At 39.2% G+C, this 26655-nt stretch overlaps 1 protein-coding gene across 3 annotated transcripts; it reads right to left on the bottom strand.

Moving 5' to 3' along the window:
- Positions 1 to 5275: 5275 nt before the first annotated feature.
- Positions 5276 to 26205, bottom strand: SLC35D2 (solute carrier family 35 member D2). Of its 3 annotated transcripts, none has more exons than XM_081940307.1 (12): positions 26012 to 26202; positions 23246 to 23279; positions 22571 to 22657; positions 18501 to 18568; positions 16673 to 16744; positions 15111 to 15179; positions 13701 to 13803; positions 12578 to 12670; positions 10629 to 10696; positions 9965 to 10043; positions 8171 to 8253; positions 5276 to 8086 (listed from the first exon to the last, which is right to left on the bottom strand). In XM_081940307.1, the coding sequence occupies exons 2-12, from the start codon at positions 23264 to 23266 to the stop codon at positions 7981 to 7983; spliced, it is 849 nt and encodes a 282-aa protein (XP_081796433.1). In that variant the 5' UTR covers positions 23267 to 23279; positions 26012 to 26202; the 3' UTR covers positions 5276 to 7980. The 3 variants fall into 3 exon arrangements, with proteins under 3 accessions (XP_081796433.1, XP_081796431.1, XP_081796432.1); XM_081940305.1 differs by having other exon boundaries at positions 25856 to 26198; XM_081940306.1 differs by lacking the exon at positions 8171 to 8253 and having other exon boundaries at positions 25856 to 26205.
- Between the last annotated feature and the right edge of the window lie 450 nt (positions 26206 to 26655).

Genomic DNA, 26655 nt, shown 5'->3' with positions numbered 1-26655 from the left:
CTCAGAATTCCAAACCTTTTTCCTCACCAGCATGGAATTATTATAAGGAGTGCCCAGAATGGAAAGTGGGCATCAATTTTGATCAGAAAAATAATGTTCTGTTACCTTGCCAGAGCCTGACTTACTGGTAATTTGTTTTCAATTTATTAAAAGCCACAATCCCATGCACAATGTGGAAAATCTGATCATGGATTTTTCCATATAATGCTTATCAGGTCTTTCTCCAAAATTGGACAAATTCTAAATATGTGGATTTCATACCCAACATTTCTCAGCAGTTGCCAGGCTGACTGGAATGGAAGAGAACACATCTAGAAGTTGCCAAAATTGGAGAACATTGTGCTAGGCTGGTGCTTCTTACACTTTTCTATCTCAGGACTCCTTCCCACTTTTAAAAATAATGGAGAACCTCAAGGAAGCTTTTGTACGTATGGGTTATGTTTATCTATATTTATCAGTATTAAAAATTCAAATTGGTGCATTGGCTGCCACTACCACTTTTCACAATTATTTGATGGGATTTTAATATTTGATTATTTTTCAACCAAGGCTGGCAAATAGTTTTGGATCCCTGGGAGGAGGCTGGGGGACCTCCAGAGGTCATAGGACCCCACTCCAAATGATGGAATTTAGCAATAACAGGTGAGGAGGCAGAATTTTTGGATCTGCAGGATGCTTAGAAATACATTCCTCCCAAAAAGCACCCTTTCAACAAAACCCCACTCTGCTGTAGTTGTAGCATTTCAATATTTTTACAAATGTCTTATGGTTAATGGTGGTGTCCAAGTTGCACTTTTGTAAATAAATATAATTTGTTTTTATAAATACAATGTAAATACAGTAAGTTTGGTTACAAATTATATTGTTTTTGCTGCTACTTTCTGGTTCCTTTCAAGTAAGACTTTTATGCTATATTGCTTTGCTTCCTTCATGGAATTTAGAATATATAAGTATTTCCTGTATATAATTGTAGATGTATTTAAGATACAAAGCAAAATCTAAATAGATCTTCAATAAATATGTTTGTAGAAGAATATTTCTCAGGAGCTTATTCTAGCAAATAGACCTTTGAATAAAATTAAGTTAGCATATTTCTTCTAAAATATGACCTTCCTACATAGATTACATTGCAATAAAGTATGTAAAATAGTATTGACAAAGATTACCATTCATGAATTCACTGCATTCTCTATTTAAACAATGTAAATCTTCAAGGTTCAGTGAGCATTTGTTATATTTGCAAATTTCCCACCACTTTGGTTTGGAATCTGTGCAAAGGTTGCCCTACCCTGGTACTCATCTGCTCCATCAGGGGAAATACCAGTGACATGCAGTCAGGTGAGGCAAGTGAGGCACAGCCTCACCACTCTCATCATGAAAAGAAAAAAAATGTAAAAGGAAAAAGCTGAGCTAGTTGCTGCCTCACCGTGGATGACTCTCCTTAACTGTTAAAAAAAAGCCTCTAAAAAGCACCCTCTACTATGGGGCAGGAGAACTGCCTGCCTCCTCTAGTCTGACTTTAGGTGTTTTATGATCACTCCAGAATTAAGCAAGGGTTAAAAGCCTAAAAAATTCCTGATGTAGGTGAGGCACACAGTTCTCCTGTCTCATAGTAGAGGGCGCTTTTTAGAGGCTTTTTTAAACAGTTAAGCAGAGTCATTCATGGAAGCCAGGCAAAGAGCCATGCTGTAGCACACACACTTTCCCCCAGCCTCTTTCTTTTGGAAGGCTCGGATCGGCTCCCCTCCGGCTTCTCTGCCTCTCCTCTCACCCCAGCCAGCCAGCAGGAGGTGAGTGGGTGGGCCTTATTGCAGGTAACCGGGTTACTAAGTTATATTGGAGCGATTCACTTAACAGCGGTGGCAAGGAAGGTCTAAATTTAAATATCAAAACTCACTTAACAAATTTCTCACTTAACAACAGAAAGTTTTGATTCAATAGTGGTTGTAAGTTGAGGACTATGGTACCTATTGTCACTGCGTTAATTGGTTTGTCAACTTGTGCTTATATTCTGAGTTATACAGTAGACTGGATTGTTTCTTATCTGACTATGATTAATGCTCATGTCTCATAATACATCACACATTCTTTCCTTTCCTTCTGATCTTCCGTTTGCCTGCCGAAGAAGGTGGGCAACATAGCTCTTGCCAAAATGTAAGATTTAGATAGTAAGATTTGTATCTTATTTTATTTTATATTAAAGTGTTTTTATTAGAACAATGCCTCGGATTTATTTTCGCTTATTTTCAAAAGTATGCTGCAAGGAATGCCAAGATCCAGCACCTCATTAATTTAGGGGGGGAACTCCCCCTCCCTTCACACCTATATTAACCCCAAGGGTGAAATCCAGCAGGTTCTGACCAGTTCTGGAGAAGCGGTAGCAGAAAGTTTGAGTAGTTCGGAGAACCAGCAAATACCACTTCTGGCTGGTCTGAGAGTGGAGAGGGAAGGAAGATTTTGCAATATCCTTCCCCCAGAAGTGGGGAGGGAATGGGGATTTTGCGGTATTTTTTCCCTGCCTTGCCCACCAACCCACGCCCACAGAACCGGTAGTAAAAAAAAATTGAATTTCACCACTGATTTACCCTTTATATAGCCTATTCACAGTACATATTATATATTGTTTCTATGAAGCCCCATTTCCCTCTACTTGCTTGTTTACATTTCTTTTCAATCTAGTTACCCATTAGCACACACATGCACACACAAACAATACTCAGTTTCTTTCATTTATCACTTTGGCCCTGATAAATATTTACAAGCCATAAACAAACCTTACTTCCATGAATTAAGCAAGTCACATCCCTCTTCTAATTGAAGCAAATAGCAATGCTTCTGTATTCAATTACATTTCTTTCTCTGGTTCATGCATGCTAAATTTATGTATTTATTAAGTACAAAGTGATAGTGATTTCCTTGATTGCCTTAAGTCACTAATGAAAACATTTCAATATGTTTAAGTTATTTAGACTGCAATACATCTACAGTCTGTAATCCTGAAGTGTAGAATAAGGGCAGTGAAATTAAATATTAAAAGAAGTATTTTCCAAAATTTCCCCAGAAGAAACTGTCATGCAACTTCACCATGTCTGAATACTTTGTAACAGAGATAAGCTCTAGAACAATAAAGCTATTAAACCGAAATGTTCTATTTCCACAAGGAATGATGAGAATGTAGTAACTAATTCCAGCTTAGAAAAAAATATTTTTCAGAGATTCACTTCACTATTTGCGTGAATGGCAATTTTTGGTATCTCCAGAAATGGATATTAAAAGAAGTATAATGCCAAATAGTCCATCAGGAAATAAAAACTAACAGAAACCAAATATAAACTAGAGAGAGTTGTGAGTGATTTCAGCCGTTGGTTGCAATCCCAAGTGTTTGTCTAAAGCAGGGCTGCCAAACACACATCATCATATAACATATCAGGATTCCCCCCACCCCCTCGCTAAAACAGGCATGGATGTGGCCAGCGCGTGTAGCTGTTCTAACCTTTTGTCCTTCTATTTCAAATTAGAATATGGGTAAATGTTCACTAAGGGGAAAACCCTCGTATTGTTTTTTTTTCTTGGAGTTAGTTACGTGTTTTGGTGATTACAAGCTGCAGATTCCCAAGAAACTCCCAACGAAATTTATACCTGTAGAAAATACAATTACCCCAACTCTTTCTTGCTCCACAAGTGACAGCCATCAATTGGACACAAAGACAGGAAATCTGAAAGGCACTATCGCCACTATTCTATCCTAGGTCAAACACATTAATGTAAGAAGTGTATTAAATAAGTCAGCCCTAGTGTTCCCAACTGTGCCAAAATCTGGTCTATAATTCACACTGCATTCTTCTTGTTCAACTACTAGCTATTTATGCAAACACAGAAAATGGCCATATCGGTAGCCTTCAACCTGAGCACAATTGAACCCCAAATTTCCATTGCTAAGCCAGGCAAATTAGTTTTGCCCCATTTCATGACATTTTTTGCCACAGTTGTCCAGCGAATAACTGCGGTTATTAAGTTAATCATGCAGTCGTTAAGTGAACCTGGCTTTCCCTATTGACTTTGCCTGTCAAAAACCAGCTGGAAAGCTTAGAAATGATAATCATGTGGCCCTGGGACAATACAACTGTCCTAAATACATGCCAATTGTCAAGCGCTTGAATTTTGATCATGGGGATATCGCAACAGCCATAAGTGTGAAAATGAGTCATAAGCCACTTTTTTTCAGTGCCACTGTAACTTCAAATGGTAAGTTGTAAGTCAAGAACTTCCTATGATACAAATCAATCTCCCTCCCTCCTTCCCTCTCTCTCCACAGCACAGGTATGCATATACACATAGAGGGTGTACCAAAAGTCAACCACACAATTTATTATATAAATTATATTAAGTGTTCAAATTGGTTTTTTCTCTAACCACCCATTACACAAAGGTGGTATTCAGCAAGTTCTGACCAGTTCTGGAGAACCGGCAGCAGAAATTTTGAGTAGTTCGGAGACCCAGTAAATACCGCCTCTGACTGGCCCTGCCCCCATCTATCCTTTGCCTCCCGAGCCCCAGCTGATCGGGAGAGAATGGGGATTTTTCAGTAACGTTCCCCTGGAGTGGGGTGGGAATGGAGATTTTATAGTATCCTTCCCCTGCCATGCCCACCAAACTACGCCCACCAAGCCACACCACGCCCACCAAGCCACGCCCACAGAACCGTTAGTAAAAATATTTGAATCCCACCACTGCCCTTACACATTTGGCACATTGAATTCAAACATTCCTAACATTTCCTCTGAAAATCAAAATAAAATTGATAAATCATTGTGGCTGGCCTCTAGGGCTGACTTTTAATACACCCTGTATATGCACAAATCTTTATGCCAGATCAAAAATGCACGTGATAGCATTTTACTTTAAGATGCTGAAAAAGATGTGTGCTCAAGCAGGCTTTTTCCAAAATCAACAGCTAATACTCTATTTCAGTATTTTATATCCACGATAACTGCTGACCTACTCTGAGCAAGTATCCACTGGACATTTCCTGTTTTGTCTCCTTGCCTAGAACAAAAGTGGTCACCAATACCTGCATCCTTATGGTTATACTTATAATATAATTACTATAAAGTTTAAAAAAACCACATTCTTGGTCATTTATGTTTCTCCAAAATAATTCTTTTAAGTACATCAGTAATTTAATTACAAAAACAGGGGCTCATTTAAAACAAAGGTTGAGTCAAATCTATTTATTTATCTGATACGTAGATCAAAATGATAAAAAACATCAATAGGCCAGTGAGCATAATTTATTACAAAATATTTGAGGTTCATATCAATTCTTCATATTAAGTAGCTCTATAATCGTAATATTCCTTCTCAAGGCTGGAGAGGCAAAAACAGAAAGATCAAACATCAGGTTTTTTTTTCTGAACAGCCTGCTTTTTGACAAGAATTCATTATGCTTCCCAGGGTCCCGTGTGCTCAGCTGAGAGAACTGGATGGCAAGGCGTCTCCTGGCTGTCTCTGAACAGTTCAGAAAAACTTAGCAATGAAAAATATAGCACTGAGGGAACAGCACAAGCAGCTTGATGTCATGGCATTTGCTCATAACAACCAACCTAAGCAGATCAAAGTGCATGTAGTTACTTCTTAACTCCTTTGAGCAGCAGTTTTGTACATGGAAAAATATATTGTACTTTTCCATATGCAGGGAAAGGGGTAGGGTACAGGGGTGATGTCCCTAGTACAGGGGTGGGGAACTATGGCCCTTTTATCACTTGTGGACTTCAACTCCCAGAATTCCTGAGCCAGCATGGCTGGCTCAGGAATTCTGGGAGTTGAAGTCCACAAGTCATAAAGGGGCCATAGCTGCACACCTTTGTTCTGGTATAAGAAACATCTGTTTTATGGTACATTTTTTAATTTTTTTGTTCCTAATCTCCTTTTTAAAATCCCTATGTTATACAGCAATGTTTCTCAACCTTGGCAACTTTAAGATGGGTGGATCCTAGAGTTAAAATGGGTGGCAATCTTAAGCTTGGCAGGCTGGGGAATTCTGGGAGCTGAAGTCCACCCATGTCAAAACTGCCAAGGTTGAGAGACCATTGTTAAAGGGCAGGGGTGTCAAACTTGATTTCATTGAGGGCCGCATAATGGTTGTGTTTGACCTTGGAGGGCCATGGGGGGGGGGGCTAGGATGAGTGCGGTCATAGTGGGTGTGGTCATGGTGGGCGTAACACGGGACCGCAGTTCCACACACATGGTTTTTATACACTTATAAAAATAGAGAGGCATACATTTCTGTGATTTTGTTTTTTTAATACATATTTGATCTACTTGATCACCCTATGAGAGACCAGATCAAGAAACTGACTCCATAGGAAGCATTCCAACAGCCAAAGGGGCATGGGGGGGATGTGCGGCTCCCCCATGCCCCATTCTGAGCCTGGACAGCCTCCTGCAGCACTCTGGCAGCCAAAACGGCCCCACCTCCCCCATTTTCAGTAGGAAAGGCACCGCAGGATGGTTCTTTGCTATTTCTAGGCTGGCCCTGTGGGCCAGATCTAAGCAACCCACAGGCTGCATCCGGCCCATGGGCCTTGAGTTTGACACCCCTGTTATAGAGGGAAGAGAATCCAGAAGCTTCCAGAAGCTTCAAAATAGAATTTTCACTAACTCTAACTATAGATTAGAGGCTATTAGATCTAGAGGATCGCAAGTTACTTCTCCTGTTGGTCATTCATGGCTTTTTGTACTTAATTCAACAGCTGAAATTTGGATGACCCATCCATGATTATAAAACAAAAGATACACTGAAGCAGCTTTTGATTTCACAATGATATTCATGGAAATAAAGAAATAGAGATTAAGTTGGGAGCCTGTATTTGCTACTTTAGGTACCGATTTTATACGCTCAATCTGTAGATTACCCAATGGGCAATGCATCAGAAGTCTGCGATTGCCACAAGAGGCTTAGACATTGACAAACTGGTGTGAATGTTTATGAGGTCATCGTTGGCTTTTAAATAGAATGGGTAATTTTCTGGGAAGTCTCACTTGATTTAGGAAGACTATTTCTGTCTCTCCAAATAACACATTTATATTTCCTGTAGATTATCAAGCTTGGTGCAATCTCATACAATGCCTTGCTTTGAGACATGCACAAATCTCAGCTTTCCAAGAATCGGAGGCATATTCAAGAGATTAGTGAGTCACCAATATTTTGCAACCTACATTCCAGAGCTAGTCAAAATAAAGAGAATGGCTGGGATCCATAAACATAGGCAGTGTTATATTTATATCAACATCTATGGTATCAACAGGAGGATTACTGAAGGCTCGTTTAAATTGGCCAATCCTACAGATTCTCAAAGAAGATTCCTTGACCCCTGCCATTTATTACAAAACTTGCTAATTAGTTTAAATTACAAATTACATCAGCAGTCTGCTGTTTCTCTGTTTGATTTTAGCAGCTAGCTTTTCTACCGCATTTCAAAAAGGGAGGCCAACAAATATTTGTTCTTTTCTACTTCCTAGCAAATTTTTGGTACAGGTTAATTAATGCCAGTTTTGTACCAGGCAGAATGCTCTTGAATGTCTGCAAAAAAAACATTTCACATTCCATTTGAAGCAAGCTTTTCTACTTCTTAGCAAATTTTTGGTACAGGTTAATTAATGCTACTTTTGTACCAGACAGAATGCTCTTGAATGTCTGCAAAAAAAACATTTCACACTCCATTTGAAGCGTGGTGCAGACATAGCCTAAACAAAAGTCACATTTTATATACCCTTAATATTCTTTTTGGGATTTTTAATCATGAACAATTCTTGGAAACTCAAAAGCTTGCAAACTATTTTGTGTACGTTGAAGATTGTTTTAATATAGGATGTGTATTTTCAGGTGCATTTTTATATGTTTCTATTATCATCTTCTGTCCAAGGAAATATATTTGCCTAAGTTGGCATCTTTAGAATTTTTCATGTTGTCTGCTTCAGTCAGCTCTTGGAACCTGGAGCTGCTTTTTCTTCATCTATGGAGGGACAATCAGGATTGTTCTGTCCTCGTATTGCCAAGAATGAATATCTCAGCCCTCCTGCCATGCTAGATGGAAGGAAAAAAAATAGATACAATAATAAAATAATGAACTTACTTGAGACTATGACATGCTTTTCAAAACTCCCTTACCTGATATTGAGTCCAATGAAGTTCAACATATTAAACATGTAATCTCCACCAAACAGCATGCCAATATAAGCAATAGACACATTCTATAAAGAAAAAGCAGTGTGTGTAATTGCTACAAATGCCCACTATGATAAATTATAAAGCATGGTTAGCATGAATGCACCTATTGACTCCTCTTTTTTGAAGGGCTTAACTACTTAATAACAAGTCTTCGTTTCTTTATTGTTCAGGTCTGAACCTAGAATACTTGCTACTTTCATCTGCCTTTAAACACAGCTATGGCTTGTTTACACCATCTTTCCAGTGCTTTGCTGTAGTAGGCGAAAACAGACTATCCCGCATCTGAGTAACACACTTGTAAACAAGCAACAGACACAGTAGGTGAATTGGCAGGGAAAGGGACAGTAGGTACATTGCTACCAGTGGTGGGATTCAGCCAGTTCGCACCTATTCAGGAGAACCAGTTGTTAACTTTCTAAGCAGTTCGGAGAACCAGAAATCTCATTTTGTTTTCTTTCCCACTTTACAGGGCTAATCCTGTAAGGAAGGCAGGAAGGAAACATTCTGGTGTTGTTTCTAGCCTAATCTTTATTGCCCTGCTTACAGAAACTGCCTCTCTGGTTAACCCTTATTACATTGTAACAGCTAAGGTGAAGCGCCCATTGACCTGAGTGACATTGAGTTGGCCACGCCCACACGGTCACATGACCACCAAGCCACTCCTACCCAGCTGGTCATTAGGGCAGAGAACTGGTTGTTAAATTATTTGAATCCCAACACTGATTGCTACCAACCAAGCCATACCAGTTCATGCAAATCTTATTTCAGTATTCTAATGCTTTTAGATAAAATATATGGTAAGAACTATGAAAAAACAATCCTGATCTTTCATGACTTCATGGGTAGTGGAAGATGGAAAATCTACTATACTGTTCTGTCCTGAGCCCTCTTCAGTCACTTATCTGAATAGCTGAGAACTTGAAACTAAATAAGAAACTAGGTCGAGGACAGGCAGGCAATCTAACCTCTGGGTATTGAGCCAAGAGGCTCATATTTCTTTGAATGCAAATATATCTCACTGGTTGATCTGCTGCAGTAACCATACTGTCCTCTATCTTGTTTCAGACCCTTATGTCTTGAAGTAGGCCTGTCCTCCACTTGATAATCACTTGATAAAAATGACTCTGCAAGTAACTTTGAGCTGAATATAATTGGATAAATTATTCCTAGCCTACAAAAACTTCCACCAGGACATTAATACACACAGTCATAGGTCAAAACTGTAGTCAAGACACAGGACTTTTGCAGGTAATTTTAGTGGTGGCTGGGTTCAACATTACATGTGTACTTAACTATGGTTCATAGTTAGTTTATAGTTATAGGTTAATATTCTCAGCAACCTAGTTCAGATCTAGTGCCAAATTATAGACCATGCTATACAACCGATAACTGGATTCATACATTATGCTAAAGCCAAAACAAACAATCCAGATTAACAGTGTAGTAGTGTTATCAGAGGTGGGTTGCTGCTGGTTCGGCCAAACAGATAATGGCATTCAGGCTTGGGTCGCAGAACTGGCAGCGACCCAGGTCTGCCATGTTCCCGAACCAGCTTCCTTCCTCTGCCATTTTGAACAATTTACACTGAACATGTATGCGAGCAAAGTGAGCATGGGCACGTGTTGCGTGCGCGTTGCAAACCGGTAGTAAAACCGGCAGCAACCCACCCCTGAGTGTAATGTAGTGTATTCAGCTACTACTGTTATCTAATATCAACCCCTTTTGGTTACTTACTTTTATAGCACCAACTACTGCAGTTGTTAGAGCAGAATTATAATGGCTGCAGAGAACTGTAGAATACATCAGAAGAAACCTAGCATTAAAAGCAAAAAAGGACTGCATAACTTGGTTCCCTGCTTTTTTGTCAAATAAACAAATGATACGTGCCATAATTCTACATTGATACTCACTACCCTATTTTATGTTGAGTTTCAGTATTTAAAATAGCCTAAGCATAATCTAAAACCTGCTTCATTTGAAGATTTAATATAAAAGTAGACAAATTAAAACTGAACTTCTACTAACTCCATTATTTTTATACGGCACCAAGTATCCTCTGGAAACTTTATCACCTGATTTGCAGGATTTAAAATGTGCAACATTATCAAGGGACTCCTGTTCTAATTTCATTGACGTGGCCAATGAAAATGTCCCTAAGCAAGCTATACTGAAAAAAAATCAGATAACAAGGGGAAATTATTTTTGCTCTTCAATAAAAGAAATAATTCTTAAAATCTTGTGCAGCCTGATACAAAAGTTATACTATGAGAACACTGCAGGAATCAATTGGATCTCTCTCTTTTTATCTTATCTTACTTTGCTAATTATGCAGAAGAAGTATTTCCAAGATGCAAATTCATGCCAGTCATTACTTGATTATTTGTCCAAGATCCCTTACCCCAGCACACAAGAAAGAAGAAACTGAAAGATAAATAAAACATTTGTCCATTGCTGGAAATTCATGACCTGTACAAATAAGAAAGATAAGATTTTAGATATATTTAGAGATAAAAATATCAATTTTTAATTGAAAAATCCAATTCACAAAAATAATTGAATAATTGAATAATAATTGGGGGGGGGGGAGAGAACTGCTTGATTTTTAGAAACCACACCGTATTGTTCTGATGGCTTCCAACAGGATGGCACTGCTTCACATTACAGATTTCCTTTCCTTTGTAAATCATTAATTACTGATTTTGAGGGTTTTTCTCACTCTCTCCAAGACACATGCATGCAGATTCCCACAGACTTCACAAGTAACCATTAAGAGCACATGACATCCCTATGCAACTCCACACCCCAATTCCCAAATAGTTGGTAGCCATTTAATGGTAGCCATGTAACGTTTAAATGAGCCAGTTTGGTATAGTGTTAAGGTATCAAGCTAGAAACTAGGAGATTGTGAGTTCTAGTTCCACCTTGGACCAGTCACTTTCTATCAGCCTTAGGAAGGAGCAATGGCATACCACACCTGAAAAACCTTACCAGGGACACTGCAAGGATAATATGTCCAGGTAATCACTGAGTATCAGACACAAATGAACAGAAGAATAAAAAATGTTTGAATGAAGGTTCTCAGAGAAAAATAGTTCTTCTCAGTCAATACCAAATAACAGCCAAGATAACCTGAAAGGATGGATGCAGTGGTGGGATATGACTGGTACACTCCGATACGGGCGTACCGGTGCCTGCTGGGAGCACCAGGTACTGTTCTAGTATGGTGCTCTAGAGGGCCCACCTGCCCACCCGCGCTCCTTACTGGTATTTGAGCTGATCGGAGCTCTCGTGCAAGCGCACGGAGCGTACGGAGCCTGCGCAACGCTCCACCGAGCGGCTGGAGCATCACGGAACCGTCGCAGAGAGTCCTAGGCAGTAAGTATGCATGCACGCACTGTACACGTGCTGTGCATGTGGTGGATGTGCGGTCCAGTTGCACTGTACCAGTTGCAACGGGATCCGGGACCCACCACTGGATGGATGGATAAAGTTTATAGAAGACTAATATTGCTCCTTAATCTTAAAAAGAGATCTGTGGTGGCGCAGTGGTTAAAATGCAGTACTACAGGTTACTTCTGCTGTCTGCCGGCTGCATGCAATTTGGCAGTTCAAATCTCACCAGCTCAAGGTTGACTCATCCTTTCATCCTTCTGAGGTTGGTAAAATGAGGACCCAGATTGTTTGGGGCCATATGCTGACTCTGTAAACCACTTAGAGAGGGCTGTAAATCACTCTGAAGCAGTATATACTGTAAGTCTAGGTGCTATTGCTAATCTCCTGTTCTGTTCCTAACTTGCCAAAATGAGGTTTCATATCTTATACTAAACCATTACTTGTAATGTTATAAAATCAGTCACCTCACAGAGCACAAAATCCTACATTTTTACTTCATGAGCAAAAGGGTCCCTGTTGTGTATTGAAACATTCCTCACTTTCACTAGCTTGTTAACTGCGGACTGAAGCGTTCCTAACTTTCTCTAGCTTGCTACTTGCTTGCGAAACCTCCTGCCATAGACTTGCCTTGGCCTCTCCTGATTGGCCAAGACGCACCAGCCAGCCGGCGGGAGAATCCAGCCTCCCGATTGGACTGCTCCTTGACAGCTCGGGTATAAAAGAGCTGTCATCTGTCATTTGTGCTGCTGCTTGCCTTCCTGAGTTTGCCGTGATTCTGAGCTGTTGTCTTTGTGTAAATAAAGGTTGTGTTAGCTTCAACCTGCCTTGCCTCGGTTTCTGGTCTGCCCCGTTCTCCCTACAGAACAGTCCCAATGATCATTCCAAAATTATACATTTAGGACCCAAGCCAATTAAAGCATTATTGTATCTGATTGGTTCCTAAACTCTACTTACCTGCTGGAAATCTCCAGTGAAAAAACTGATGAGAACTGTAGGAATTACCATAAAGCAGGCATTATAAAAAATTACTCCATATCTTCCGAGTTCCTGTATAAACAAATATATATATATATATATATATATATATATATATATATATATATATATATATATATATATATATATATATATATATATATATATATATATATATATAAAATAAATCTGATAAGATGATTACTTAAGAGTTCCTGGAAGATTCAGTATTGAGATATTTATGGTAGCATATATAGAAGTCAGCAAATGAAATGAATCTTGAAGATTCTGCTTGAAAGGCATGCAATCCTGGGTAATATAAACTGTTTATCAAATAAGATTCTATGTTGAAAATTGTTAGTGAGAATAACTATGGTAATGAATTACCATCCTGAATTAATTATCCTTCACTAAAACAGAACAAAGAGCCTATAGCAAGAATGTTTTCATGTAAATGTGTAGTCAGATGGAAGCAATATGTATGGATAGAAATATGAGGCCACTATCAGAGTCTGGAATAGCAATTGGCTTAAACCAGGGTTGAAAAACCTTTTTCAAACTGATTATGACATTTGATTGGTGATCACATTCTGGAAGTTGGCTCAGGCAGGACAAAAAGTAGTTAAATTTACATTCAAATTCAGTTCAAATTACACTAATTAAATATAATTTCAAGAATCAAATACTTGAGTGTATATACAATTTTCCCCTTTAAAATGTCAATTTGTCAACTTTTTAAACCATGAGATCATTGCTTATGTATCCCTTGCTTACACGAAGCACAGCCGTCAGCTACATAACTTAATACATAATAGTTGACAAAACAGCATTATTTAAGATATAAAAGTGAATGAAAACTTCACAAAGACATTACAGTAAAATATTTATAACTTTGGGAAAAAGCACTTATAAAAAGTGGGCTACAAATATTTTTTAAAAAAGATATTCCAATACATCAGGCTTTTTATGAGTATTAAAAAAAACTGCACAACATCTAAACTTTACGTTGACTTAATGGAGGCTCTTTATGAAAACTATAGATAAAATTATAAAGCCCATGTTTAAAAAAGGCAAAGAACACCTAAAATCTCTGCACAATTACCTGAGGGTCAATTTTTTGTTTGGTATAAACACCATTTGCTGCTGTGAAGACATCATTCAGCAAAACAGAAATGTAGCCTTCCACGCTGAAAGCTAAATCTGATCTGGAAAATAAAATATGGAAATGTAGACTAATTGAAAAAACAACATAAACTTAAATAACGGTTTTATTTGCAGTGACGTATCTGGAAAAAATCATTCTAGTCTTGTTTGTTTAATAAAGTAAACATATTGAGAAGATTCAAAGCTTAGAGAAACATCACTTGGTCATTTTGTAAAATATATTATGTACAAGCTGGTTTGCTATTTAAAGTAGATTTCGAATGTGAGAGTTTAAGCAGACAACAATTACACCAACAATAAAATATTTGATGGAGATGTTGAAATTGCAGTGGGATAAGACATTGGGTAGATTGAGAAGGAATTTCCATAGAATCTTACTAACTGAGCAGAAACCACATACATGAACATCAAGAAATAATAATATTATAGCCTTTATAATACATAACAATAGCAATAGCATTTAGGCTTGTATATCATCCCACAGTCTTTTATAGCATTCTCTGGATGGTTTACAATGTAAGCATTATTTGCATATTGACCCCAACAATCTAGATCCCTATTTTACCAACCTTGAAGACTGAATCAACCTTGAATCCCATCGAACTCCAGACTGTGGACAGTTTGCCTACAATAGAGCACTTTAACCGCTGTGCCACCAGGGCTGTATTTCATATTCAATTGGTTTGAAAATATATTTGTTTGGTTTGGCAGGAAAAGTACTAGAAACTGCAGTTCTCCCAGGCCTCTGTTATTACTACTCCCCAATCTACCAGGACACTTTTATCATACAGTATAAAGCATGATTTATTGTAAGATCGTCAGTATAATTAACAATGGACTCGGGCCATTGTGATTCTAACAATTAGTTACTCCATCATACTTCCTCTGTAAGTGACAGACTAGAATAATTTCCCCAGTTCATTCCAAATTCTGAACTCCTGTGCAAGAGTCACATCAATTCATTTTGGATCATCTTTGTTTAAGAAAAGTCAATGGCATGTTAGTTCTTGTGTTTTGCAGCGCACTCAAGTTCATCTGAAAGTAATTTCCAAAATACTGTCATTGTTGATCAAAAGCACTTTTACCCATTTCATAGTTCTCTGAAAGTGCTATGATTACATCTCCCAGAACTCCTAGCCAATTGGCCAAACTAGATGGGAATTCAGGGAGTTGAAATGCCACCTATATTTAGGATACTAGGTTGGGGAAGGCTGCTACAGAAAACTGCACTGTACTAATATTTTACTGTATTGATCATTCTTCCAAACAATGACCTACAAAGGAATATTATTTCTCACCAATATTAAGAAACAAGTAAGGCGTTCTAAAGAAAACTTTAAAATCTTACCCTGCTGCTATTAAGGCCCCCACAATGATTGCAAACACACTGATTATAATGCCCAACGGAAAGCGTTTCCTGCAAAAATAAATGATATATCTCTAAATGCATATTCAGGAATTAAGACATTGAGATTCCAGAAGGAGTGAGACATCTTTGTTTTTACTTGATCCATAGGAGAACAAAATCACATTTTCATCCCAAAGGATTTGAAGCCTCTACATGTAGATGGTACAAATACAACACTTGGTATATACAAAAAGAGTTTGGAATAATTCTTTGTTCCAAAAAAGGAATTCTTAATAAAGGACTAGATAGTACAGAACTAGATGGCCTAATCTGATATATAACAACCCCCCCCAAAATCAGCCTCATTCAATGATTAATTAGTCAATCAAAGTCAGTGTTCGCTTTTACAACTTTCTAGAGATTAAGCAGTACAGGTAGTCCTCAACTTACGACCACAGTTGAGTCCAGAATTTATGTTGCTAAGTGAGAAATTTGTTGAGTGAGTTTTGCCCCATTTTATGACTTTTCTTGCTACACTTGTTAAGTGAATCATTGCAGTTGTTAAATTAGTAACATGGCTGTTAAGTGTATTTGGCTTCCCCATTGGCGTTGCATGTCAGAAGGTCGCAAAAGGTGCTCACGTGACCCCAGGACACTGCCACCGTCATAAATATGAACCAGTTATCAGGCATCAAAATGTAAATCATGTGACCATGGGGCTGCTACAAGGGTTGTATGAAAAATCGTCATAAGTCACTTTTTTCCAATGCCACTGTAACTTTGAACTTTCACTAAACAAACTGTTGTTAAATGGAGGACTGTCTAAGAAGTGGAACAACGTACCCCACAAATACTGTCAAATTCTAAGAAGGGAAAAATGCTGAGTTCAATAGAACTGATTCCCGGGAACTGAATCAAAAACTCAGTTACTCAGAGACAGCAAGCAATAAATAGATAACGCAACATACTAATATCTGTACTTTCTTGGGAGGGGAAACTGTTTTTAATATTTTTGAGGCTTTTTTATAGGTCAACAGAATATCCATATAGTTACAGGGAAAGTACTGGGGTTTCTAAAATGCAGGACAAAGAAAAAGATAGAAGAGGAAGACAAGGAAGGCCTTGTGTGTAAAAGAAGGAAGAGGAGCAGCTGCAGGATGACTAGATATTCACTTCAGAAATATCACAGAAAACATAACAGAAAACTCTTTGCCGCCCTCTAGGGGCCACTTGAATTTTGGCAAGCCAGAACTGGTAGGATGAGGATAGAAGAAGGCAGCCAAACAGAAATCAGGAAAACAGTGGCTTAGAAGAAAAGGCAAAAGGAAGAGCCAAGAAAAAGATTTGGGCTTGACCAAAATATCACACTACAGTGGAAGAAAGTCACAAAGGAGAAGAGCTGCCTTGAACTGAAGCTACAACTGAAAACTGGAAATTACTGGCTCAAATAATTTTAAGCAGTTTAAACATCTCAAATTCTTATTAATCAACAAAATGCATTGGTTCATTATGTGACTCGATAAACCATTGTGGTATTTCAGAAATGAGAGGCAAATACTCACCCAAGAATAATAATTTCCAGCAGTAATGTAAGAGGAATGGTAAACTTCCTCAGGACTGTAAACATTGGCAAACTGTATTTAAAGAGAGAGTGTGTGTGAGTGTAACCAGTTTGTGTCAGTAGCAAACTCCCTCATGACTGATTATCTATCTTTACTACTTTCATCCTCAGCTTCATCTGACATTAAGAATGCACTAAATAAATGCTCAGTTGCAAAGCCAAATGTCAGTCTGACACCAAAGAAAGTTTAGACAGTAAAATAGCTGGAAGTAAGAAATAAAAAAAAATAGACTTGGCATCAGTATCATACAATTTGTTTCCAGTAATTTCCTTTTTACTGAGTTAAAATTAGTTCTCAAGTAGTCAGTGATATGGTATTTTCCACGAATAGCTATCTAAATGCTGACAGTCGAGGCAACTATGGAAAAGATTTTGGTGAGCCAGAAGTCAGAAACAAATAGTCTTCTTTAACCTGGACTGGAAGCCCCCGCGCTGGGAGGGACTCTTTGACATAAATTGTTTCAACTTCTACCGTCAAAACAACGGGCACTGCACACCAGAACAACTAGAAACAAGGACAATTTTCCTCAAAGGCCATCACTCTGCTTAACAGCTAATTCCCACAACACTTTCAATAATTTACTAAGACTATATTACTATTATTCTCTTCCTTCCTAGTATCTATCTCTCCCCACTTATGACTATAACTATGTTGCTTGTATCTTTCAATTTATATTGTTTTTATTTGATTCCTAGTACGATTTGATAGCTTATTAGTAACCTTGACTATCACTAAGTGTTGGATCTTTTTATTCTTGATGAATGTATTTTATTCTCCTTATGTACACTGAAAGCATATGCACCAAAGACAAATTCCTTGTGTGTCCAATTACACTTGGCCAATAAAGAATTCTATTCTATTAATACAGAAGAATGTCCTGATATTACTGTATTAGATTAATGGATAATTAGAAATCCACAGGGTGTCTAAGTCAAAATGCAAATTCCAAATATTTATTCCTAGTTACCAAAAACCCAAAATAATCACACATACTTATGAGTACGTTAGTGTGTACACTAGTGTGCTTCTTTCAGCGAAGTGGGAAATGACCAGTGCATGCCCAAGAGAAAATTTAGCAACCTTTCCAGATATTTCCACATAGCTGCATGCCATGATGCAGACAGCAAACAAATAACTGGCAAAAGCTTGTGAGATCAGCAAATATGAGGATAGTGTATGCATTAGAATCTAAATATGATGTTACTTGAACTACACTCAAGAACTTTAGGTATGCTTCCTTGATGTACTGATATAGCTATTCAAACCTGTACATTGGGATTCACCTACAAATCTGTTAAGCAATGGGGTGAGACTGGACTCAAATAAAACTGTTACATGACATGGAATTTTCTATTTAGGCAGCAGACTCCTCAAGCAATATATTCTAACTATCCCACTCAATTTTTCACATGATGAATGGCCCATTGTCTAATCAACGTCCACTTTCAATGTCCACTTTCAGCAGTCAAAGATGAAGAACACATCAGTCACCAAAAAGAGAGGAAGAAAATGTCAAAACACAAGGATAGAAAGTAGAATGACTAGTTGTAAAGTCTCTTTACAGGTATTAGTTCCTAAGACCAACACTTACTTTATAAACTGATTTTAGACACTGGAATGTCCAAAGCAATGCTTTGGCAAAAGGATGCTTTTGTGCAAAAATATAATCTATTTTTAACAGCCTTGGGGGGGGGGAGCGGGGATTTGAAATTTACAAAGGATTAAATAAGAAGAAACTATCGGTTTAGGTTTACCACCTGGACTTTACCTTAGCTTGCCTATGCTTGATAATCCACTTATGTGATTTCCAATATAAATCAGAGGAAGTGGAAACAACTGTAATAAAATAAATGCACCATTCAGATTATGCCATTTCACTCCACTCTGGAAGAAATCTGTTCAAATTAATTCATAGACCATAGGCTGTTTAACACCAATAGAAACAGACAAATTAGCAGGCTTTATAAATGAACATCACTTGTTTGTATTCGATTCTTTGCATGACCTTGCTCCTGTTTATATCAATAAAATTATTTAAATACATCTATAAAATAAAATAAAAATTTAACCTACCAAACAAAACTATTGGACCCATCATGATGACAATAAATTAACATACATGATGTTTTTCTCTAGGCATTTGTTGCCATGTGTGCAGGTGAAGATTATCATTTGCATTCACTTGGAATTCATAAATATAAAACCCGTTCAGATTCATGGTGACTAAGGCTACATCCATGATGTTTACTTAGCAACAGTAGTGTTGGAAGAAATGTTCTTCTGGGTTCAGTTCCAAGTGGAAAGTCACTGGAAACATGGAGGCTATTTGGAAAGAGGGTTTTAATGGTGCACAGGACCACATGGTTTGAGGTTCTGGAGAAAAAGAGGATCACATGCCTTGATGATCTTGAAGGGAAAGAGATGCTGAGAGTGCCCTGGTTTTATGCCCTCTCTAGGCCCCACCTTTCTTGTTCCTGTACAAGAAATGTATCCCATTGGCTATCAGACTCCAAGAGGGCGGGGGTCTTAGTTAACTTTATATCCCAGGTGCCATATGGTGAGATCTGTTGCTAGGTGGGTAGAGTGCTAATCCTATCAAGTCCTGAGGGCCATGTTTTAATCCCATCACCCTCAAGCTGAAGGGGATAGATCTTTGTTATGTAGAATAGACTGACTCAGGCCTTAATGGCCCATTGGCAAAGGGTGTGTGTGTGCGTGAGTTTCTGCCTTGCTTTTAGGGGAAATATTCTGCCCTTTTAACATTTCCTAAAATATCTCGTTTTCCTAGGAAAGAGGTGGGTGCTAACTTCCTACAGTAAAGAAATAGTTTTCTACTTCCTTCATCTAAATTATTTTTCCCAATTCCCAGCCTTGTCAATAGTGATCTCCTGATTCTTCATCTCAGCACTAACAAGTCTGGTTATTTTATGAGGTAAACCAAGTTTAGCTAAGTGCTGCCACCTACTGAGAACAGTGGGATTTTCTAACAATTGCATGATCACAAACATCTTGGTTGTGTAGAACTGATCTAGAACCAAAACCCCAAGAGCCTGAATATTAGATTAGCAGATGGTTTCCCCCCCCACACTAATATATCTGGAGACTCCATTTTATCCCAAACCCCAGAATCTGCAATATTTTGTGGGTCTGATCTTTATTCAGAAACAATTATCATTGTGCAATTCAAATACATGCATAAGCTATAGCAACTGACTTGTACGTTGCTGAGTTTATTTTTTTAAAAGACACGATGGAAAACAATAATAAATCATGCATGGAAAGAACCTAGCAATTCTACCATGCAAATTCCCCATAAGGGTAAAATGAGCCGCAGAGACTCCTTAACGTAGAGAATGTGCAAGAGTCTGAAAGCAAATATTGGATCCACCAAGGAGAAGGAAGATTGAGAGATTCACACTTGCCCTTTTAAGCTTTCAAGGACAAAACTTTACAACGAATGCTGTCTCCTTTGAAGCTTCAGTCGGTCAAATAATTACATGAAATTTCAACAAATGGATAAGTATCTTTCAATAGGAATGCATGACCTGTGGTCTCTCCCACCCTGACAGGCAAGTCTGGGACTGCAGCCTAGGCTGAGAAATTGTGGGCAATCCTTTCCCTTGGCAAGAGCTAGCTTCCTTGCTGTCCAGCTGGCATCCCTTTTGTAGGGAAGAGCCTTGTTCTTGAGCCAAGGAAGGGAGCTGTTTCAAGGCCAGGCCTCTTTGAAGGGTCAGGGGAGTTTGGCAGGCATGAACAAAGAAGGCCCACAGCTGTTTCTTCCACCCTTTGTTTTGCCTCAGCTTGTGTTCATCTCTCCATCTTCCTTTTCCTCTCACTCCAACAGGGACCCCATCCCACTCTCACACTTTAAATTCGTACACTCTGCTTGCAAATACTTAGTCCTTGGCGAGGAGGGTTACTTCCAAGTATGCTAAGAGTTTTCCCTTCACCATGCCGTGTAATGGAGTGAGCTCTCGTTACTTGTCCCAGCTTCTGCCAACCTAGCAGTTCGGTGTTTAGTCATGCTGGCCACATGACCACGGAGACATCTTCAGACAGCGCTGGCTCTTTAGCTTTGAAAACGGAGATTAGCACCACCCTCTAGAGTCGGGGATGACTAGCACATAGGTGCGAGGGGAACCTTTACCTTTAATTTTTATGAGGAGTGTTTAAAAGGGGTGGGGCTTTAACCCATTGATTGGGCCTGTCCTTTGATTTAACCCCCCCCAATTGGGAGCATTTTAAGGGGCACAAATGGTGGCACAAACTTCTCCAAGTTTGTTGCTTAAACCTCCTTACACAGGCTTGGAAACTCCAGCTCTCCCATCCCAATGACATTACGACTTACCCTTATGGCATCATCATGACATCACCACAAGGGAAAATAAAATCCCAGGCATGAGGCAGGTTGTTCAAAATGACTGGCTGAATGAACGTCAAGTGCAGAGTAAGCTATAAAATGATTTCTATGGTGTATGTATGTATGTATGTATGTATATGTAGGTATGTATTTGTGTTACTGGTTCGATTCCCAGTAAGGGTATGGCTAACTGATGAGACCTAAATAGGTTGAAATAGATCTATACTAGTCTCCCTTTATTTATTTATCAGCACAAATACAACACACACAAACACACACACACATATATATTCACACTGGCAGGGGTGAGGATGACTTTTCAGCACTGTTACCATAGATCCCACACCTTGCATTTAGAGCAGAAATTAAGAACTAATTTAAAGTTTAATTTAGCTCTAATTTGGTGACTGAACACTAAAGGAAATGGACTGGTTGGAATTCAAACATAACAAGTGGAAAAATCAATATACATAATTATTTTGCATATTTCAAAAAGCATTATAAGGAAAATGCTGATGAACAACTTGAAGAAACACCATGGACTTAGTTTGAGTAACTGAATTCTTTCTAACAAAGTAAATAACATTAGGGAAAAAAGCAGTACAGTTCTCCTTATAGGTAGCAATTAACCGTAGAGAATTACTGCCCTAACACTTTGATTATATAACAGTGATGGCGAACCTATGGCACACGTGCCACAGGTGGCACTCGGAGCCATTTGTCAGGGCACGCGTGGCGCCTTGTCAGCTGGGCAGCGCGCATGCGCGCGCTAGCCAACTGAGTTCACCCTTTTTTAAAGCCATTTTTCGCCCTCCCCAGGCTCCAGAGGCTTTATAGGAGCCTGGGGAGGGCGAAAAGAGCCTCCCCCGCCCCCCACCCGGAGGCCATCCGGAGGCTTCATGAGGTTCCCTGAAGCCTCCGGAGCGCAAAAAACCGGCCCTACAGGCAAACCAGAAGTTCGGAAACGGACTTCCTGTTTGCTCGGAGGGTCGTTTTGACTGCTCCGGAGGCTTCAGGGAAGCCTCTTGAAGGTCCCTGAAGCCTTCGGAGCACTTAAAACGACCCTCCAAGCTCAGAGGGTCATTTTGAGCGCTCCGAAGGTTTCAGGGAACCCTCCTGAAAGTCCCTGAAGCCTCTGGAGGGCTTCCGGTGTGGGGGAGGCTGTTTTTGCCCTCCCCATGCTCCTATAAAGCCTCTGAAGCCTGGGCAGGGCGAAAAAAGCATGCAAAAATGGAGGGGGGTCCGTGCCTGCAGTGCGCGCATGAGCACAGGGGGGTGTTGCGCATTGCATTATGGGTGCGGCACGCCTGCCCACAACCCCCCTGCGCTCCCCCCACTTATGGCACCCGAGCCAAAAAAGGTTTGCCATCGCTGTTATATAAGCACAGAACTGGATCACATGCATGCTCCAATAGAATTTAGGAACATTTTTTCACTTGGCAATATTAAAACCCATGCAAGGAGTTAATCATTCTTACCTTTCTAGGGATGCTTTTGTCAAGATCAGGAAAATGAATGATCTTATTTAATTTTGACACATATAAGATGAGAATAGTGGTTACCATCTAAAAGAAAGAGAAAACAATCACACACAGCAACAAAATATTTCCATATGCAGCTTCGGTGGGTTATAGATACTGTACTCGTTATGAAGATCTGTTTGCTTTGTTTTTAATAACCCCAAACAACGTTCAGTTTGCAAACTACACCTATGGCTACAGAACCCCAGTTTGATTTGCATGGGAGTTCTCGTACATTTTTGTGCTCTCTTTCATCCGTGAAGATTTCCAAAAAATTTGATCATGCTTAAAAATGTTAATCCTAAACAATCTAGGATTGTAAAAAATCCTAGCATTGTTTACAAAAATAAAGAAAAATCCCCTCTCTCAAGGAAAATCTTGACCCTGCTCATTTTGTGTTCATGATACCTACTTTTCTCTGAGCCTCCAAAACACTTACATTGTTTCAGTCACCAGAAAATGACCCATCCCTGTTACAATTCTACTTTATAAAAGCTCTTGAGAGAGGTGTAAGCAAAAAAAAAAACCTCTCTCAAAAGGAAGCAAATTATCTGCATTTCATCTTTCAACCACTGGAAAACCAAATTTGTAAATTAAAATATTTACCATTTAATCACTTATCTATAAACATACCTGTCCTACTCCTAGAAACATTGGAGATGGGAATCTAGAAAGAAAATAGTGACATTTGTTTATGCATGCATGTATTTGTGTGTGTCTGTGATTTTATTGTATATTTCAGTTTAGACGGAAGGGGCACATATGTGCAAACATGCACATATCAGAATCTATCCAAATTTAAATTGTTAAATCTCTGTAACTTGTTTAAACAAAAAAAAGATTATCCAACGCAACAGTCACATATGGATTACTTGTATGTAATACAATCCACACAATATGCACTTCAGAAGCAAATCAAGCCTATATTTCTAATTACACAAAATAAATAGAGCAGGGGTATGCAACCTTGGCAACTTTAAGACTCACGGACTGGGAAATTTTGAGAGTTAAAGTTCCACAACTTGCCAGGATTCAACACCCCTGTTATGGAGAAACAAAATAATAAAGAGCATGTATTTTAAAAAGCTGTGGATATCAAGGCTATACAAGACCATACAATAAAAACAGCCAGGAAAATGCCAAGAATAGGATCCCTAAAGATGAAAATGTGATTAAGAAAAGATTGTAGATTGTACAGAAATGAGTAGATTAAAACTAGCAATTAAAGGAAAGGAAGAATCTGATTATTATAACATATGGGGGTTATTTTATCATTGGTTAGAAAATGAATGTGGATAAAAAGTATAAAGTTAAATAATTTAGGAAGAGAAATGTTATAACAGTTAGGTTGTAATGTTAAAATAAGAATAGATGTATATAAAGAATTTGGTGGTAAACTATAACTATTATGATACCCAATTTTTTTGTACTCAGGCGACACACTGATTAATGAATGATGAAATGTTTATTTTAAAAGGAAAAAAAATAAAAAGGAACCCTGCAAGTGCAATGTCAGACTATAAAGAGGCAAATGTTACCTAACAACAAAGATAGAGATCCAATAACATGAATATTTGCTGCTAATCAATTCCAGGAGTCTGTCTTGCAAAGAAGCTACTCTTCTCTGTTCTATGCATGTGCCATTTGATAGACCTGTTTCCTTATGCCAATCTGTTTCATTAAAGGCCTGCAGGCTCCATCTGCTGGAGCCAGAGTTAATATCACATTTCTTATCCAACTGTACCGGCCTCAGAACCCTCCCACAGCACAATATACTGTACAATCTTGCACAGGATCCTGACTTGTCTGGAAATATGGCCTGGCTTGTAAGGGACTTGGTCTTTGGTCTGTTTGTGCCAAACTTGAAGTCCTTATTCATCTGGGCTAGTTATTATTATTATTTCTTTTGCTGAATCCTTGCTGCTGGAGCAGGGTTTAAATTCTTAATGTGGATGATAAATTGGTGTGTGTGTGTAAATGTGTCTGAAATGTATTTGTGCAAAAAAGCCAAGTTTACACAACATAATAAATCATAAATCATGAATTACAACTGTCAACAATTACAGAAAATTCATGAGTTGTAGTAAGCCTGTAAGAAATTAGGGCCACAAGATCTGGACTGCAAGAATCAAATTAACTGAAAGATGGCCAGAAAGAATTAAAAATATTTCTGGAGCACCTACATAGTTTGGTGTGATGCATCCATCTCAACTGCAAAATTATGGCTCCGAAGATTTATCTCTCTTTGCTAGCAAAAATGCTTCTTCTGCTTGGAGAAGAGCTACTTTGTTTGCACTTCAGGATTTTTAATGGTCCACTGGCATTCAGCTTCTATAGCCTCTGTGTAGAAATTATCAACTTTGTAATTAATTTTCAAATATATGACACAAATTACTTTTCTCCTCCTGGCTGATCACAGGACTCTGGACCCGGATCTGAGATCCAGAGCAAGTAATGATAAACTGTAACCACTTTGAGATACATTTCCTGGAAAAGATCCTGTTTTGGGGTTACAATAATATTGTAGACTGGCAATAAATTGGCTTAATGTTGAATTTATTGATCTAATGAAATAATTGTAAAAATAAATGAAACATTTGTTTTCATCACAAAAGCCCTTACTGTTGGTAAGGACTACAGGTTACAAAACTCCAGACAGCCACTAGAGGGTAAGAAAGAATCAATTTACTGGAAATCTGTTTACTACCATCAGCTAAAATATTACAAACTCAGATCTGGACAGTCAAGCCTTGGTTAAACAACTGTGATTGAAGAATGCAAGTCCAAATTCTCCTCTCTGTCTGATTCAAGTGTATTTATTATGAGTTGAGCAAGAATTTTGGACTCAGCCTTCCGAGTCCGACCCAGAATCTGTGTGGCTGCAGCTCGTATTTCTCGCGCCACCAATCAAAACCACCTTTTTTAAAAAAAAATGCACCGGTAAATTTGGGAAAAGCTGGAGACAATCCTAAAGAAGTATTTCTCTCTTCGAGGCTGGGCATAGAAATCGTCCAGAAAACGAGGAGGCAGCCGCAAGACGCTTCAAGAAAATAGGAAGCGGGAAAAGAAGACAATGGACCATTCCAATCCCGATCGCTTTTCGATGGGAAAAGCCCCCTCGGCTGAGACAGGGACGAAGGGAAAGCAGGCGTAGCTTTGCCCAGTCGACAGTGGGCTGATTTGAAGCCCGACCGCCCCGCTTTCCAGCAGGTTCGCCGTAGCACCTTCCTCCTCTGATCTCACCTGTACACTGTCAGCACTGTCTTGTTTACCAGAACGATCAAGAAAGAGCAGGTCCCATAGAAAAGGGCGGAGAGCAGCTTGGGCAGCGAGGACCGGGCAGGGAGAGATGCAACCGGCTCCTGGTCCGGCTTCTGGGCGGCTTTCATGGTTTCGCACCTGTGCAACAGGTATCCATCTGCCAGTCACACGAAATGACATCCCCGCCGTCGGCCAGGCAAAGGGCGACTGCTGCCCTTCCTTGCTAAAGGAAACGAGGCAGAACAGGAAGAAGTTCGTACCCGGTTTGCCTGTCTCCACCCACGCGGTTGTGACACCCTCTTTCTTCCGTTAAAATGCCTCTGAGACGGGCGGCCGCGGGCAATTCGACCGCGCCCCGGAGCAAGCTTCGTTTATTGAGCGACTTGTGGAGCTCAGAAGATCGGCGTGCGCTTTGCGCTGCTTTGGCTTTCCTGCCGTGTTTGAGCATGGAGGACAAGAGGGAGCCTTGTCGTCATAATAGCCTGCCCGGGATCAGCCTTTTTCCAGCCCGGTGTCCTCCAGCTATGCTGCAGCGGCTAAGAAAGCTGGAAGTTGTGGTCTCACCACACGCGGAAGACAGAAAGATGGGAAAGGTTGAGCTAGCCAAAATCAGTACGTTTTCTCTTTCAGAAGCAGCGTTTCCCTCCGTTCTAACAGAGACATTTCTTTGAAAGGATTCTTGCTTTTGTGCTGTCTTCCATCCTAAAAAGATGGTGAAAGTTCGGGTCACCCTTCTATTATTAAGTGTGATGGCGATCTAGATCAACTGGGGGAAGCAAATT

This window comes from Natrix helvetica, assembly GCF_964273705.1.
Source record: "Natrix helvetica genome assembly, chromosome: 2".
Lineage (NCBI taxonomy): Eukaryota > Metazoa > Chordata > Lepidosauria > Squamata > Natricidae > Natrix > Natrix helvetica.
This window is presented reverse-complemented; position numbering and strand designations above follow the sequence as displayed.

Bases quoted from the DNA above. Each gene is read 5' to 3' on its own strand.
- SLC35D2 (XM_081940305.1), bottom strand. From the start codon at position 26,001: ATGAAAGCCGCCCAGAAGCCGGACCAGGAGCCGGTTGCATCTCTCCCT. The intron at 12,671-13,700 runs GTAATTGTGCAG...TTGTTTATACAG, and splicing joins AACAAAAAATTGACCCTCAG to GAACTCGGAAGATATGGAGT. The intron at 10,697-12,577 runs GTAAGTAGAGTT...TTATTTGTACAG, and splicing joins TCACTGGAGATTTCCAGCAG to GTCATGAATTTCCAGCAATG.